At 32.9% G+C, this 19,401-nt stretch overlaps 1 protein-coding gene across 4 annotated transcripts in view; it reads left to right on the top strand.

The window, feature by feature from the left end:
* The first annotated feature begins 1,580 nt into the window (after positions 1-1,580).
* LOC131873663 (truncated transcription factor CAULIFLOWER A-like) overlaps positions 1,581-19,401 on the top strand; it is a 99,928-nt gene continuing 82,107 nt past the window's right edge. For 2 of the 4 annotated variants that reach the window (XM_059216751.1, XM_059216750.1), the window contains exon 1: positions 1,583-1,812. In XM_059216751.1, the coding sequence (XP_059072734.1) occupies positions 1,631-1,812 (182 nt within the window). In that variant the 5' untranslated portion in view covers positions 1,583-1,630. Of the gene's footprint in view, positions 1,813-19,401 lie in introns of all 4 variants that reach the window. The other 2 variants (XM_059216752.1, XM_059216749.1) reach the window with 2 other exon arrangements.

Here is a 19,401-nt window from a genome sequence, read left to right as displayed (position 1 = left end):
TTATTACTTTTAAATTAATTTATTTGATGACGTGACATAAATGAAACTATTTTTTTTTTTTTACATGTTATGTAATTTATGTATCTAATCTTTATGTATGTATGTATGTATATGATATTGAAACAAGAGAACATTTCTTAATGCTTCATCTACATTTGTTCACACTCACATCATTAATGCGAGCAAATCATGGGATGAGATAATAATAACTTTAATGACAATCAATCTGAATAAGTCCTTTTTATTAACTTTTAACTTTCTAATGTTAAAGTGTTTTTTAAAGCTCCAATAGCATGAACCACTCCTTCTCTATTGGTATATCTCTATTTTTTTATTTTATTTTTGTCTCTCTATCTATCTTCTCCTCTCCTCCTATATCACGTTATATCTCTATCTCTCATATCACACTATCTCAACATCTATACCTCTCTTTCTATCTCTCCCTATCCTTCTTCCTCTATATCTCGCCTTCTCTATCCTCCTCTTCTTCTCTTTCTCTACCTCTTCATCTCTTTATCATCTCTACATTTGCCTTCCTCTCCCCCTCTATCTCTAGACATTTCTTCATCTCACTATCCATCCATTTCTCTCCATCTCCCTCTTCCTAGACCTCTATATCTCTCCTTGCCTCTATCTCTATCTCTATCTCTCCTATTTCTTCTTCCATCTCTCAATTTATTTTGATCTCATTATTACACTCTCTAAACCCCCATATGTCTCTCTCTCTCTCTCTCTCTCTCACACACACACACACACACACACACACACACACACACACACATCCTCTCCCTCTCTCTCTAAATATTTCTTCCATATCTATCTATCTGTTTATCTCTTTAACACTTCCTCTCCTTCTCTCCATATCCTTCTCTTTCTCCATCTTCATCTCTATCTCTATCTTCCTCTCTCTCTCTATCTCCTTACCTCTCTCTCTTCCACCCTATATTTCTCTCTTTTTCTATCCCAATATTTCCCCCTCTCTCCCTCTCTCCCCATTATAAACATAACATGAACTTGTTGGTAATGGAAACTTATTATCTTTCTAATTCATATATTTTTCTTCAATTGTGTTGGATCCCTATAATTAGAGACATAGTTGATTTGAAGTTATTGCTTCTCTATTGAGAGCTTTGTTGCACAAAAAAAAGTTATTTAATTTTAAATGTTTTGTTAATTGGCATCATGCACTGCAGAAATGTATGAAAAAATAGACCAAAATATTCCATAGTTTAACTTCCATACCTTTTCCACGTACCCATTGCACACCAAGGTGCAATTGCTAGTTTAAATTAGATTAAAATAATTTAATATGTTTAGGGATCTCGAACAGTCCATTGTCCAGACCCATTTCAGCTATTTATTTTATTATTAATATGTCCTCGCTGTCGAATAAGTTTTTATTTTGAGAGGTCATTCCTATCTACTTACTTAAAGCTGTATTGTCCTCCCCATTGAAATCTCGTACTTTTTATGAGTGGTGTTGGTGATGTGATTATGAGGAGGATTGAATTCTGCTGGGAAAGAGCACCGACCCACCGCGCTCCGGTCGTTTCATATTGCTAAAAACGATATGATCAATTCCAGGAATGTTTCCTTCTTTGGCAGAACGCTATCACTGAAAAAGGATTTAATGGGGCGACGAAAGATCGAAGCGAAGAAAATTGAGGACAAAAAGAATAGAATAGTGACGTTTTGTAAAAGGCGAACAGGTCTAATGAAGAAGTCACGGGAGCTTTCCGTGATGTGTGACGCCCAAGTGGGTCTCGTTATCTTTTCTCAAACCGGCAAACTCTCTCATTTCTCCTCCCCCAGGTAGATCATCTGCTTCTAACTCTCTTATCAGGTAGCTTTCATTGTATTAGCTTGTTATTAAACAAGTCGTAGTGTATTTGTGTATAATGTTTCTGGATTTGGTTGTGAGTTTTTTTGCATTGACGTTTGTGTGGGTTTTTTTTGTATCGATGTTTCTAATCACATTCTGTTGATGCAAAAAAATTCACACAATCAAATCCAAAAGTATTATACAAATAGTTTAATCGATTGTAAAAATCTAATGACATTAAAATCATATTGTTTTAAATCGATCTATATATATATATATATAAATAATAGATTAGAAATTTTCGGAAGGTGAGCTTGGGTGATGATGAAGTTGAGCTAGGCCCTAATAATTAATTTTCTTCTAATTCTCTCACAAAAGTTCATACCAGGCAGCTTTCATTAGACTAGCTTGTTTTTATACCAGTTCATAGATTTAGATTTTGACCACTTGTTCGGAATAGAAAAACACGAGCCTATCAGACGATCGAAGAGCAAATGGAGCTTTTCATACGAAGAGATCCGTGTTTCTTTCTATTTCCTGCAATTGAATAAGATAGTGCTTTTCTGTTTGGCATATTTTTGGGTGCTCAATAATTATATTCAACAAAACAAGAAACATAAGGTACGCGTATTAATGGCATAAGCAAGTGGGGAGATCACCAAAAGGGATTGATACTGGGTCAATATTTGTGAGAGTAGTCCATTTCATAAATAAGTAGTATAGGGGAAAGGACCCAATAGTTGTGCACCCTAACTTCGCGCTTCTCAAAATCTTCCTTGGAAATTTCAAATCACTCCGATTTTTTTACAGCAGCTTACTTGGCAAGTCCCCTCCTTATAACTAAGGTTTCAGGGCCACATCATCAAATATGATGTCACATCAGCATGCTTTTTGCCAAGGTGTCCAAAACAGCGCCCCCAAAAAGTGAGACCAATAGGCGTGCAAAAAAGACCCCAATAGTTGTGCACATGGCATCACCTGATTGGTTACTTTTTACAATATTAGTACATTTCTGAACAACTATTGGTACATTTTTTAACAACTGTTGGTACATTTCATAACAAAAATTGATATTTTTTGTTTCAAGCAATAGGTTTTATTACAAAAGGTATCAACAAACCTCACAACAATTGGTACATGCTCAACTACTGGGTCCTTTCTCTTAGTATTGAATTTTTTTATCTGATGATGGATCACAAAGTGTGATCCCAAATGTTGATGCAAAAAAATTTATACGCAATCTAATTCGGAAGCACTCTAGATTTTCATTTGTCTGTTAAGCGTTAGAGTTTTATGATCTTTATCTATTTCTAATATTACAATTCAAAATCGTAATGATTTTATAATTTTTTTTAATTTTTTATTTTTTAATAAAGGGCTGATGCCTATATTTTGTTACTAATAATATTGATTACATAGCTGGATTAATACAAAATGAGTATAGATATGGAAGGCGATTCCTTATGGGAATAAAGAGATAGAAAATTAGACCTCCCTTAAGAAACAAAGGACTAACCCCTGTTAAGCATTCACTAAAAACAATAGGGAGATACAAAAAAGACAGACCAATCGAGATTCCTTATCGTTCATTGCAAAATTTTGTAGAGCGGATGCTTTGGGGGCTAGTTTTGGAACATAAACCACTTGGTAGAGCTCTACTTGGCCGAGAGCTTCAACTAGCTTCTTCTGTTGGAAGGGGGAAGGTAAGAACCATGGGAGCTGAAGCCAAAGGGCATTGGGAATATGAGTCTTGTCTAAACAAACCTTTTTTAACCGAAACAAGCACTACTAGAAACCAAAATTTCTATAAATTTATGCCTTACGCCTTTCGAAATTACAAAGAAACCACACGGTGAAAGAACACAGGTCTAAGTAGAAAAGAAGTTTAAAAACCTTCATCCACAAGACATTGATTATGTTGGCAGCCTATAGTTGTCAATTAAACCAAGTCTATTATTAAGGGAATGAAAAAAAAAAAAAAAGAGTTTAAATTGGAACAAAAAATAACAAGTGTTCTGTAGTGGCTAGTATTAGTAAGAGCATAAAAAATGAACATAGAGTCCCCTTCAATTGTAATTTCCTTAATCCCAAGGGAGAGAGCTATATCAATCCAAAAGCATAAAGCTTCCAATTTAGCCATATTGTTGGTACCATCAACTATCATTTTACAAGCTGCCTTAATAAAATTTGCCTTATAATCAGAGATAAGAATACCAATACCAGATTTACCAGGGTTACCTCTAGAAGCACCATCATAGTTCAATTTAAACTTATGAGGGGGAGGAGGGAACCCTTTAGCATTCTTCCTTAGGGGCACCTTATCAATTGAAATATCAATAGTGCCATGATGAGGTAAAGGTTTTAAAGAGGGCCAAGAGTTAACAATCTCACTATCCCAAGAGGAGAAAGATTTCAAATTATTTATATTTTTGTAAATGTAGGATAAAGTTGCTTCAAATATAAATTTTTCAATAGAACGTAGGACATCCATCAGAGGAGAAAATTTCTTCCTAAAGATGTGATTATTTCTTTCAATCTAGATATTCCAAATAAACAAGGAAGGATTGATATCCCAAATACAGGCAAAATAAGAAGAATAACAAATCTTGAGCCAACTTTGATTTCAAAGATGAACAAGGAACATAAGACCAACCCAACTTCATAAGAAGCTAATACCAACATTCTTTAGTGAAAGAACAATTGAGAAGAAGATGATCAGAAGACTCAATAAAATGTCCACATAATGCACAAGGAAAGACAATAGTAATGCCAAGTCTATCCTATCTCAATCCAGTAAGGACTCTGTCATGAACAGCTAACCAAGCAAAGGCCCCATCTTTGGGGAGGTAGGCAAGACTTCAAAATAGCCTAGTGGGAAGATCAAAGATGATAGAGGCATCAATGAGGGAATTGTAACCCTCCTTAACAGAATATTTTTCAGATTTAGCTTTACTCCAAATTAATTCATCCTCCTAGGTTACTTAAAATAACAGACCTCTTACTCATCTCCTCATTATAAGCAAAAATCAAATCTTGAGAGAGAAAAAGAATTAATTGTTTTCCAACAAGCCACCGAAAATACACCAGAATTATCAATATAGAAATAATCCGAGATGTAGACCCCCTAAAGAGACTTCAATAATATCATTAACTCGGACCAATCCCTAATACTTTTACGAGAGGGATACCCATTCAAAACATCATCCCCAAAACTAGCCTTTTAACAATCATTAACTAGCTAGGATAGATGAGGTAAAGTCACTGAACGACAAAAGAAAAGGAAATTCCAAATAGAAGAACCTCAGACCAGAGAAGAGGTAGTAAAAATACTCTCTATTAGAGTTATTCAAATATTTAGCAAACATAAGCTTCCCCCATTTAGAAAAAGGATTTTGATATAATTTCCAAACAAGTTTAGCTCCCAAAGCCTTATTCTAAAGGGCTATACTTCTAATGCCTGTACCACCACACTCCTTTGGGAGAGATACCTTATCCCAAGCAACCAAAGGAATCTTAGCTCTACCCCCAACATTATCATTCCAAAGAAAAGAATGTAAAGTGTATTGCAATTGGACAATAGAATTCTTAGGGGCTTTAACAACTAACATAAGATAAATGGGGATAGCATTAAGAACAAATTTAATCATCATAAGTTTCCCTAAGAACGTAAGCCATTTATGTTTACAAGATAGAATCCTAGAGGATATAGAAGAGATAACCTTATCCCAAAAATAATGCTTCTCAGAACCTATGAAAAAAGGGATGACAAGATATTTACAAGAGAACCCATAGAAAAGACCCAAAAGCTTGTTAGTCTAATTCGAACCAAAGGCAAAACATTAATGAAAAGACCTTTGACTTAGTAGGATTAACTAGCTCACTTGAGGCAAGGGAATAATCAAAGATAATTTGTTTAGTGATCCTAGATTCTACCATAGTAGCTTGCCCAAAAAGCAAAGTATGATTAGCGAATAAAGAATGGGTTTGAGACTCAACAAGTTGAAGGATAGTTATGCCTCTCCAAGAACCAGTCAAATTAGTAGCCTTTATAGCCCTACTCAACCCCTTTATCCATAAGAATAAAGAAGAAAGGAGACAAAGGATCCCCTTGTCTAATACCTTTAGAAGAGGAAAAAAAACAACAAGGGGAGGCATTAACAAGAATAGAAAACCTCGCAATGGAAATACATGCTTAAATCCATTAGACCCATTTGTCAGCAAAACCAATTCTCCTGAGGACCAAACAAAGAAAATCCCAATTTACTCTTATCATATGCCTTCATCATCTCAAACATGAGAATCATAGCTTGTATTTTGTGAGAGGAGATGGAATGTAAAATTTCATGAGCCACAACGACCCCATTAGAGGTCTCTCTGCTAGGAACAAAGCCCCCTTGCTCCTCTGAAATAATCTTAGGAATAATTTTAGCCAATCTAGAAGCAATAGCTTTAGTAAAAATCTTACAAAGGGTGTTACATAAACCTATAGACCAAAATTCAACAAAGGACTTAGGCTTGTCAACTTTAGGAATAATGGAAATCAAAGTAGCATTCATCTCCTTAAGAATAGACATGTTTCTCCTAGACTCCTCCAAGGCAAGAAGGATCATATCTAGGAAAATAAAGTCCTAACATTTCTAATAAAAAAGAGTTGTAATGCCATCTGGCCTCGGAGCCTTTTCAAGAGTCATAGAAAAAGAAACATCTTCTAATTCTTGTAAGGTAAAAGTTGATAAAAGCATTTTATTATCCTCAGCTGATACACAGGAAGGAATATAATCTAGAATAGAATCAGAGATAGTAGTCGATTCAGCTCAAAGCAGATTCTTAAAAAAGTTACCATTAGACTCTTTGACAATCTTTGACATTTTCCAAAATGTAACCATTAGACTCTTGGATACAGAGTATCCTATTATGTTGCCTTCTAAGTTTAGTGGAAGCATGAAAAAACTTTGTATTTCTATCCCCATCCGCAAGCCAAAGTTCTCTAGACTTTTGTTTCCAAAATTTTTTCTCACAAAGTAAGATTTCATCAAGTTCAATAGTCAAAGACTTATTGAGGGAACTCAAAGACTTATTGAGGGAATACGGACTACAATTCATACCTTTTCTAATGATAGTTTTATTTAGATCTTCCATCTCCTGTTGAATTCTAGCTTTCTTAGAGAAAATACTCTTGATATGAGAAAGATTCCATTCCTTAATTTTAAGCTTAAGGAAGTTGAGTTTTTCCACAAATTGAAACATCCCAGAACCTTCAAAGAAGGAAGAATTCTGCCACCAAAATTTTAACATGGGAAGAAAAGATTTATCCCTAAGCTACATAGGCTCAAATTTAAAAGGAACCTCGTGAGGAGCTCTATCCTGTAGATAACAAACAAAATTGAAAAATGATCCAAACCAACAGAAGGTAAAACCAAAGAATATACGTCAAGATCAAATGAAAGTCAATTTTCTGAAATTAAAAATCTATCCAGTCTCCACAATTTGACAAAAATCTTTTTTTTTATTAGTCCAAGTGAAACGACCATTCTAAGGAATACAATCAACTGAAAAATTCGAAGGAATAATACCCCCATCTTTTCAGATTCATTAAGAATAGCATTAAAGTCACCACCAAAAATAAAAAACTCCTTTAAGGGAACAAACACCAAAACAGTTGATCCCAAATCTTCTTTTTATCCAATAGTGTCTTAGGACCATATACATTAAAAAGCCAAAATTGAACAGTTGAAATTCTACTACATTAAAAAGCCAAAATTGAACAGTTGAAATTCTACTACATTAAAAAGCCAAAATTGAACAGTTGAAATTCTACTTTTAATCAAAGCTAACATCCAATAGGATGCAGAAGAAACCAAGGAAACATCAATAGTCATATCATTCCATAGAAAAGTCAAACCCCCCAAGCCCCACCCCAAAGCCCCAGAAGGAACAAAACAAAATTTCCAAGTCTTCAAAGGCCCAAGGAGAGAGAATCTGTAGATGAAGAAGATAACTTAGTTTCTTGCAACATAACAATGTCAAATTTAACTAAATCTAACTGACGCTTAAATAAGCGTCTCTTTTAACATTCCAAAAAAGCACCCTCATTGTCCTCGAGGGGAGGACACTCCCCTCTTCTCTTGAGTTTTGTTTTGGGACAAATTCTGAGCAGTAAACTCTAACTGTAAATTCCGTTTTGTAGCAATAGCTCTGGTTATCGGGGGACTAAATTTCTTCTTTTTCTTAGAGGACCCTCTTGATGCAAAAAGAGTCGTTTGAATCTCTGCATCAATTTCTTGCTGAATTATAAAATACTTTGGCTTTCTGCCTCTCCTAGAAGAAGTTGTTAAAGGGATACCGGGAGATAAGGGAGTTTGAGAGATAGGCAATTCAGAAACAGCAATCGATTGATCACGCACATTATCAACTTGTTCTAGAGCATTCGTTTTATCTGAGGATAAAACATCAAAGGGATTTTGAGACAAAGGAAAAGGAACATGTTTTTCCAAGTGCACAAGATCATTATCAATGGCCATGACAACTGAATCAGTAACTTTACTAATCAATACCCTATCAAAATTTTCAGTAATTTTTTGTACTTGTATAAGATGATCATCAGGAATAATAACATTAGGAAATTGATCACCAGGAAAAATCACCTCTTTTTCAGTAAGTGGATCATTAACAAGAGCAAAGTTACTCTTATCAATCACAGGATTAACCATCTCATGTTCAGATAGCGAAATAGAGGACTCCGACAAACTATCTGATAAAAAAGTCAGGATTTGGAATAGGGCCTTACTCCATTAATCCAATCAAAGCAGAAACATTCTTCGGAGGAGGGTAAGATATATTCCTCTCTACTCAAGGCAAAGTATGACTAAAGATATCGCTCTGAAGTTCTGAACATTTAACGAGGGAGGGGATTTTTCCAATTTCATAAACAAACTAGTATCCATATTAATTTCAGCTTTCTGAAACCAATCAGAATCTTTAACAATATCTTGTCGCCAAATTCCATTAATAGATTACAAATTGCAAATTCGAGGAATGACAGAATTAGGGTTTATTAAAACATAAATCTAAGCCGAAAGAAACCCTTCATTAAAAGAGCTATCAGAAAGCAAAATTTTCCCAAAGGAATTTCCCAAATTGCTAACAATGTCAGGATCTGTAAACTCATAAGGAATATTGGGCAATTAAACCAGACAGGGATTGATTTATGAAGATCATTAAAGAATTGAAACAAGGGCTTCCAAGGAAACACAAAAATCAATTTTTTACCCATCCAATAATGATCTTTTTCAAGCGTCTTTTGCTTAGCTTCAATTGAATCAAAAACCAGAATAAAGGTATTGGATGATAGTACTTGGAAATAAAGTGTCTCGAACCAATTTGCATGAATTCGTTTGTGTAATTGAGAAAAGGAAACCGACTCACCCCAAACCTGCAAAATGATCGCGTACGAATGAAGATCTTGCACTCTCTGCCTCAAAGGATCCTCTACCGCATTCACCAACGACACTTGCAATCAAATATTTTTGGGCCGCACATCAGATCCTTCAACCCTAGACTTAGGGTTCGAAACATTATTCACTACATCTCTAGGAATAGTTTCCTTATGGTTTTTTTGAAGGAAATGCTTTGAGTACACCCTCCAAAACCCTATTCTACCGACTCCCCCTATTCCGCCTATTCCAAACATTCTTTCGATTTCCACCTCTGTGATTATGAAACCGCCTAGGAGCTGTGACCCGAATACCCGAAAAGATCTTAAAATAATTTGAAGTTGGTTTAAAATGACGACGACCGCCATCCACAACTGGCCTGTTTTCATGATTACCTATCGGACAAGAATGAAATGTTTGGGAAGAATGAGCTAGGGTTTGGCGATCTTTAAACCCCTCCACTAAACCAGAATGAGGGGCCATATCCACCCAACACCCACTCTGAAAAACCCACTGCTGAACATGATTACCCTGGCTTAGCTTACCAAACGGATCAGACGGAGGAGGCGGATCATGTAGAGCCTCATCAGGAATGGGAAGTTATAGAAGGACATAATGCCATCTAAAAACCCTAACCTATAAGTTTTAGACTTGTTGAGATGAGTTAGGATTTGATGACTCTCCTAAATTTTAATGGTCAGTTGAGTGGTTAGGATTGTTTTATCCTGTCATAGATTATGTTTAGCATGTCAAACAAATTATAATCTAAAACATTCAAACAAGTAATTTTACATACATTTCTTGTCAATAGTAAGCGCATATATACGTACCTTAAAGACTAATTCTTTTCACACTTAAACAAACAAGTATGCATGGCTTTATAGACCTTGCCAAGATTTAAGTGGACTTTGCTCCATGCTAAGTTCGTTCGATTAATATCGAACCTTGCCAAGCTTTGGATATAAGAACTATATATGAGAGCCATCGGCTCTTAGGCGAGGAGAAAGCATTCTATTAAAACGCATCCATTCTGTTGATGCCTTGAAAGGGGCAGGTGAAATTGATCCACAGAATGTTTGGAAGACATGCAACCTCATGAATTGCGATAGTTGCAGGTTATGTGCAATATTGATTTATTGAAATGGCTTTTAGAAACTTTTAGAAAAATATACATTTGGAAGCTGTAAAGCCAAATTCATCGACCTTTTTCAGCATCCTTTCTAGTGCCAAAAATGAAGCTTTGAAGCTGAGCATGTAAGCATGATGCGAATGTCCTGGTAAGCATGCATGAGATATGTAGACGAAGGGACCAGATGCAAGACCATTCAACCAAAATGGTGTGATGAAATTTGGTCTCATAGAATACCATCATTGCAAGATACTTTCAAAGTGGATTTGTTATTTGATGTAACTAAGTAATATTAAAAAACCATTTGGCAGTTTTGTTGCGATTATGAAGAGGATATGGAGGAGCCTTCCTCCAATTGGCAGGTGCAAAGCCGACTCCACAAGCTTTGCCAACATCCTCGCCCCTAGCAAATGCTCTTGGCAGGCGTAATGGCGAATCCCACACACCTGTTTAACTGAATAGAAAACGATCTTCAGTTTCAATTGTTTGCTGTAGCAAACATTTTGCTCTGTTTTCAAATTGTTGTCAGAGCAGGTCAATGGTGTTTGCTGGGAGTTGGTGTTGCGGGAAGATCCCGGGATAATCAAGGAGATCAGAGATCACTGTTATTGCAGAGAGAAATCTTGAGATTGTAGCTGCCCAAATCTGAAATGTCAATAGAGGTGCGATCTCTGTTTTGAATCTGCAGATCTGGTAGAAGTCAGCCAAAAGAATGTGGTTCCTTTTGTTTTTATTAATGCAAAGAATTCTCTCAGTCAAGGTTAAAAGGCACTGAGGACTTGTAAGAGCCACTAATAAAAGATCGCAGCCTCTTCTGAAGTATATGCTAATGCTGCTATAGTTAAAGGGGACCGAGTACAAAAAAAGCCTGGAGATTGCAGATCTATACAGAAAAACCGTCTCTGCGGAGATTTTGGTCATTGTAGCAGAGTTGATGCAGAAGTATCAGGTTATTTGAAATCATTTGGGTCAATGGGAAAGATGGTGAAGAAAGAAAATGTAAGTTTAATGTGTGAAAATGAATTTTTCAAAAGATGATTCCATAAAACTTAAAATGTGGAACTTAGAATTGATAGAAAAAATAAAAGAAATAAAAGATGTAGGAAAGGCTGTTTATGAAAACTTGTGTAAAAATGATATTCTTGAAAAACAATTTGAGAAGATTAAAAATAAGAATGAAGATCTAAAGAAAAAATTGATGTGGTTTGAAAAAAAGAAACGAAGAATTATAAGAAAAGTTGAAGTTTGTTCGATAAGGTTAAAATGTGGAATGAAGACAGAAGAAAAGATGAAGAAATTGGAAGAGGAAAATAGTTTAAAAAGAATCAAATATTCAGGTTGGAAGAAGAAAATAGTAAACTAAATTAAACACTTACATCATTTCTAAAGGAAAACTAATGTTAAAGGTTGAAGCTTGTACGTTATAATGTTTCATTTGATACAAATGACTTGAGTGATATAGGTGAAGCTTATTTTGGTAAGATTTAAGAATTAAGATGTTAATTTGTATGAATCTGTAAATATTACAAGTTGTGATAATAATGACATAAGCAGTCCAAAGCATGGTGGTTTCATAAATAATGCTAAAAATGGATTATGAGGTGAAAGGTTTGGGAAAGTACGAACAAGGAATAAGAGATCCAATTTAGTCAGTTACGAGGTCAAATTTGTTCAAGGAATGCAGTGCTCTCATTTTAACATGAAAGGACATAAGAATTTCTGTGTTGGGATCTACATCTTTGTACTTTATGTGGATTGAAGAATCATAATGAAAAAACGTATTGGAACAAAGAATTAAAAAATGAATCTACGACAGGATGCATGAAGATGGAATGTGGATGCAGTTAGGGATCAAATTGGAAGTTAAAAAGATTACAGACATGTTTGTAAACATTGTTCGAGTATAAATGTGCGTATGTGAAAAATTATAGAATCGTGAAAGGTTTGAATGTTAAAAAATGATAACAAATATTTTGGGTCAAAATAAATCATTGTATTGTAAGATACCTACATAAAATGAAGTTGAAGGAAGTTCCAGATTGAAGTTTAAAAGATCTGAAAATCAATGGTTTGATAAACTACCATACCAGTTGGAGGAAGCTAAAAATAAAGACATCATTATTGAGAAAAGATCTCAAAGATGGTTTTAAGTTATTATCAAAGAAAAGTTTTGAGTAAGTCTAAAGACTTAGTTATGATTACAATAAAGCAAAAACAAAGATTATAGTCAATAGCAATGAAATTTGAGTATGCTGAAGTATTAGTGGTAGAAATTAGGGGAGAATGTTAGAAGAATCTAATTAAGAAATTAGGGGAGAATGTTAGAAGAATCTAATTAATTTCTCCACCTCGACCATCAGTTTCAAACTAAAAATAGTTAAAGGAATCTTGTTAATCTCCTTCTATTCTATTTTAGTTTATTTATCAGATTTTCAGATTAAATATAGGTTGTACACTCTTAAATGTTGCATGTTCTAGAGGTTTCTCATAATCATCCAAACCTTTATTTATTAGAGGTGTTTGTAATGTTGTTTGTATTGAATTGAATAGAAAAGAATCTTCAATTTTAATTGTTTCTTGTAGCAAACATTTTATGCTGTGTTTTCAATACCTTCTAGTATCCTCCTCTTAGATGTTTATCCAAAAAGTGGAAGCTCAAGGCATTGAATTGTTTGACAAAATGCCTCAAGAAATATGGTCTCATGGAATGAATTTTCCCAACCTCCTAATTGCATGGGCCTATGAAAGTTCTAGATTTTGGTATAAAAATTCCCCTCATGATGGTTTTTGACAATTTAAAATAAGCTCATTTCCTCTTCTAGATGCGGCGAACTTGCTATTGGAGGCACTGTAGGTGGTATCCCTAGAAATTGATGGGTACCCATCCTTATTTCAGCTAATGTACTAGCACTTGTACGGAAAGGGGGTGCAATGGCTACACCGATTATAATATATACACTAAATAATATATTGCAAGATACAATTGAAGGGACAATGGTAATGATTTATGGTATGTCAAGTAAACATAAATCAATAATTGGGATCCTCCTCATAAGTCTCCTATGATCCTTCATTGTACACTGTAGAATTTTTACAATACAAGGAATCACTTAACTTATTAACTTATTACATAGATTACAATGAATATAATTGATCTTGATCATTGCTATGTCTTGTTTGGTAGGGTTAGGGTTATGGTAATGGGAAGATATAGAATTAGGGTTAGAGTTATGGTTTGGTTAGGATTAAGTTCAAGGTTATGGTTAGAAATTGATTCAAGGTTACCGTTATATTTATTGTTTGAATTAAGTTCCAGGGTTGGGGATAGGTTTAGGGTCGCGATTATGATCATAGTTAGGATTGCAGATAGAACCATAACCTTAATTATATTCTATCTTTAATATCACACACATTAAGTGTAACCACAATAATAACCTTAACCCTAAAACTACTTGAACGCTAACCTTAAAACCATTTCTAAACCTAATTTAAATCTTAGGAACACCAACTCCAATCGTAATTGAACTCTAATGCTTACACAAACCCTAAATCAATTGTAACTCTAACCCCCAATTTTATCTTAGAATGTTAATCCTATACTTGAATCCTAAAACTAACTCTAATCCTAATTGAGCTTTATCATAACCTAAGCGTTATCTTAGAGTGTAAACCTTAACTTTAACCAACTGTTATTCCTAACTTTAAGCTAACATTAACCCTCAACACTAACTACAATTAAAAGATGGTACATATTATTTAATTTTGGTATACATTATTTAATATTTACATTAGATTAAGAATTGTAATTAAATTTATAAAAAATGGTATTCTACATATTGTAATAAAATAATTTAAAATAATTATTTTAAATTGCAAAAAACATTTTAAATCATTTAAAATTTTTTTAATGATTATTTTTAAATTTGTAAAATTATTAAATACAACATACAAAAAATAAAGTTTTCTACAATGACAACAAATAATATGAATGTTGGCCTCTTGCTTGTTTTAAGTTTAAAACCTATAAAAGCTAGGTTAAATTATAATTAGTAGGGGAAGAGCACCAGTAGTTGAGCATGTACCAATTGCTGTGAGGGTTGTTGATACGTTTTGTTCCAAAAATTGAACAAATAAAATCTATTGTTTGAAACATAAAATATCAATTTTTGTTAGGAAATGTACCAATAGTCCTTAGGAAATGTACTAATATTATAAAAAGTAACCAATCAGGGGATGCCACATCAATTGCACAACTATTGGGGTCTCTTTTGCACGCCTATTGGTCTCACTTTTTTTTTGGGCTGTTTTGGACACCTTGGCAAAAAGCATGCTGATGTGGCACCATACTTGATGATGTGGTGCTGAAAGCTTAGTTATAAGTAGGGGACTTGCCAAGTAAGCTACTGTAAAAAATTGAGAGTGATTTGAAATTTCCACGTAAGATTTTGAGAAGCGTGAAGTTAGGGTGCTCAACTACTGGTGCTCTTCCCCTAGATAGGCTATTATAGGTTAGAACTTCCACTGGTTTCGTCTTATGTCGGATGTCGGGTTTGTTTTTCCAATGAAATTTCGTTAGTGTTTTCCCCTTCCCGATATTCTTGAAAGGAATCGTATAGACCAATCAATGCCTTGGAAAATTGATTGAACCCGCCACTAGTTATGCCAAAGGCATTCCTTATGAAAAAAAATAACTTCACTTGAAAATCCAATGGTCTCAAATTCTAGAAAGGCGTGCAAGACCATGAAACGAATCTTGTCCGTTCATCGCTTTTACCCTTTTGGAAAACCTAAATGACGGACACCCAAGATTTTAGGATTATGTTTCAAACTATCGAGCATACTTATGCAAAATCTTAACTTTCTTCTGTCATCGTCAGTTGTCAGTATCCATAAAACATGCCGACAACAAAGTAAATTAAAAATTAAAAATCAATGGCACGTTCAAAGTAGAAAAGTTTTTCTTTCTCCATCGATGTCAGACGCATTAACCACATTGGAGATGATATCTACAATTTTGTTTATTATTTGCACATATCTTGGAAAAGGCGTCGTTGCTACATTTATTATTTGAAGACTTGAATAATTTTTGAAAGCTATCTTATTTTATATTACTTAACAGCGAGGATTATACATAAATGTTTTGATAAGCAATAATATCATGTGTGTGTGTTTGCACAACATGGGAATATGTATAAATATATAAGTAAGAGGGTATTACACTTTAAAAATAGGTTGAAAGATATATATAAGTAAGAAGGTACGTGTGATTGTAGAACTGAGATAGTCACATATAAGGCTATGTAATAGATTATTTTGGTATTAAGAGATGAAATTATCTATTTTCCTCTTTAAAAAATGATTTTTGCATAAGTTTTACATGCTATTTGAAACATTGCATAAATTTCACATCCTAATTGAGACATTAAATATATTCCATAAAAGAAACACAAAATATTTTGATGCATTGTATGAGATTTGTTTTGGATTCAATTGTTTAAAAGATTTTTGCATCAACATTTTAGGGCACACTATGTAAACCATCAAATTGTTTAGCATTTAACTTTTTATTTCCTTTCTTTGTTCATTTCCCTTTTATTTTCTCCCTTTCAATTATTCCCCCCTTTTAACTATTACTTCTAAACCTTTTCTCTTTCTTTTAATTTATGGTTTTCTTTTTCTTATTTCTTTTATTTCCTTTGACTTTGAACTTTGTGCTCCTCATCTTTCCATGTCATCTATTTAATCAAACGAAGTGTACTTACGTTCATTTTTCTCATGCAGTTGCTCTCTTACATCTGATGATGGTTCATGTAGTGTGACCAAAAACGTTGATGTAAAAATCATTTACATAGTTGAATCCAAAAAATTTCTCATAAAATCTATCATGGATTGTGGAAATCTAATAAATTTAATCTTCTAATGCAATTAAAAATAAATCAATTTATGTTAAATAATATCTTATTTATAGTACTGTAAAGATAATTATAATATAAAATTATATAAATTAAATATAAAATCAATCTTAATATATAAGTGCCTTGCTAAAGAACTGGCACTTATATCGGGTCTCAATCTTAATATGCCTACCTAAGCTACCCATATCTTTGCTACTAGAGGGCGTAGATCTATATTCAAAGATAAAATGGGATCGAAAACCCTAACTTTGGGGTCAAATGATTATGTTTCTACCTTGTATACTGACTTTGCTGCATCTGTATCTGCCTTTGCCTTGATCACCGTTGAAAGTCTAAAGAGAAATTCTGTTATTTTAGGTATGGAATCTTTGACAGATTTAGAAATAAAATGCAATGGTGCAGGAAGGAGAATTGAATGGCGACGGAGCCCTAAATGAGCACGAATTTTGCATTATGATGGTTCCTCTTAGCCCTTCTTTCATGGCAGAGGCCGACAAGTGGTTGTAGAAATATTGTTTAAAATTGTTCTTTTTTATTAACCATATTTTTCTTTCTAGATTCCATGGCATTGGCTAACACTATCCAGATTCCAAATGCATTTTTAAAAATTATTATATTATTTAAATTTAATAATATTTGATCTTTTGATATTATATAATCTATCATTAAATTTTTTTAAAAAAAGACAATGATTATGTTAGACAATATTGAATGATATATTTAATTTTTGAAAAGCAGCAACAGAGCAAAGCATAGATATTATGTGATAGAATGCATAAAAATAAAACATAACTAGCATACATATATTAAATAATAATAATATATATAATATGTTGAGTGATACCATTCTTGAGATGTCTATTATCTATTTAACTTGTGTTAGTAAAATACCAAATTGATATCACACCATTAATCTATGCAAATATGAATTCTATAATGTCCATTTTTGGGATTTAGTTGAATTTACTCTTGAAACATTAAATCTAAATTAAGATGAGAAATGCATTATATTTATAAATATAACTTTATAACAAAATTGTCAATTGTAATGCCCTTAATAGTATAATCTTGCTTTAGGTCTTGCAAACAATATTAATCACTAGAAATTGACACTAAAAATCATAAAGTATTAATAATCAATGATAGCATATAAATCCATGTAAACATCATTCAAATCCATATCAATACACCATAATATCATTAATATTTTGTTAAAGGCATATTCATTATAGTGAACCACATTAGGAATTTAGTGGAAATGCTTGCAAACTGCAATCTCAAGGGTGGTCATCCTTGTATTGTGAGAATATTGAAATATAATTAGATCTATTCCATCCTTTAGTCCACCTCGGAGGCTAGCCACCATCCTCAACCCATATCTCCTTCCCTCACTCCCTCCATATCCCCCTATCTATTTCTCTACCTTCATGTCTTATTTCCTTTATCTTCCCATATATCTCTATTTCTCTTTCTCTTCATAGATATATCTACCTCTATCCTCCTCTATCCCCATTTATCTCTTGACATATTTCTCTCAATCCTTCCGTATAGATCTCCCTCTTTCTAGACCTTTATATTTGTATCTCTTTGTCTTTCTATATGGCCGCCACCTCTCTCTCTCTCTCTCTCTCTCTCTCTCTCTCTCTCCCTCACCCCATTTCTCTCTCGCGCTTCCCTCATTTTGTCCCTATGTATCTCTCTCTCTCCCACTCTCTATATTGAAAAAATAATATAAGCCTATTGGTAATAGATCTTGATTATGTTATTATTTCAAAGGTTTTCTTTTAGTTGTCCAGATCTTTGTAAGTGGATGCATAATTGACATGAAGCTATCTCTTATCCATTGTAACCTTTGTTGCACAAACAACATCATTTTTCAATTGTATAACCTAAGTTGGCCTAGTGGTGGAGAACTTGTGATCTTGAAAAAGAGGTCACAATTTCAAATCCCACAAGGGGGTAGGGTATGTACATTTTATTGACTTCCACCCATTACCTATCAAAAAAAAAAAAAACATTTTTCAATTGACTTCATGTATTGCACAAATGGGTGCTAAAAATAGACCATTTTTGTTTTTGTGATTTACCTTCCACACATCTTAGGCATGCCCATTCCACACTAAGGTGCAATTGCTAGTTGTAATATAGGCTAAAAATAAAAAACACTACCAAAAAATATAAGGACAATTAGTAAAGAAACTTAATAAAATTAAACAAAAAATAATAAATTTTTATTTCATTTAAAAGAATAGTAATTTTACATATTATAAATTTTAGAATTCTTGTTATTTTACAAAGTTGTGTTGGACATATTTAGTTTATTTTTTATGTGTATGAAATTAAATTACTTTTTTATTTTTTCTGTTTTTTATATTTATTATGATATTAATTCTAAGAACATATCAAACCACAATTAGTTTGCTACAATAGAAAATTACAAAAAAAATAAATAGAAAATATATTTCAATAAAGAATTATAAAATTATAGAATACAATAGATATTAATTTCAATCAAACTATTTTATAAATATATAGTTACAAATATGTATTTAAACATATTTAAAAAATAAGCTATTACTTCAAGTTACCTTGTTCAATATAAATATATAGCACCAATAAAGATTCAAACAAATAATACATAATTTAATTAAATAGGAAAATTAATATAATTTAACATTTATAAATTTATATATATGTATAAAATAATATATTAGCTCAGCTCAATTTAATATATTCAACATAAAATATATAGTATCAATAATGAATTTAAATACAATATTTATTTTGGAATCTATTTATACATTTACATTATGCACATGGATTTGAATGTAATTTTATTTAGAATTATGAGCTTGTATCCTAATATTTCCACCCAAATTTAAAAAAGATAATATCAAGGAATATCCTTTAGGAGATTACTATATTAGGAGTTATGCAACCAAGAATATATTAAGAAGCAAGGGGTAGAAAAATCAATTTCATATGCTAATCTTGAAAGAAGTGTAATTTAAAAAGGTTAAAATATGATCTAAAACTATTACAAAAAATTGAGAAATGCCTAAATCAACAACATAGACAATTGAACACATTACACAATTTTTT

This window comes from Cryptomeria japonica, chromosome 2, assembly GCF_030272615.1.
Source record: "Cryptomeria japonica chromosome 2, Sugi_1.0, whole genome shotgun sequence".
NCBI lineage: Eukaryota > Viridiplantae > Streptophyta > Pinopsida > Cupressales > Cupressaceae > Cryptomeria > Cryptomeria japonica.
The sequence above is the reverse complement of the archived record's forward strand: the minus strand, read 5'-3'. Positions and strand labels throughout refer to the sequence as shown.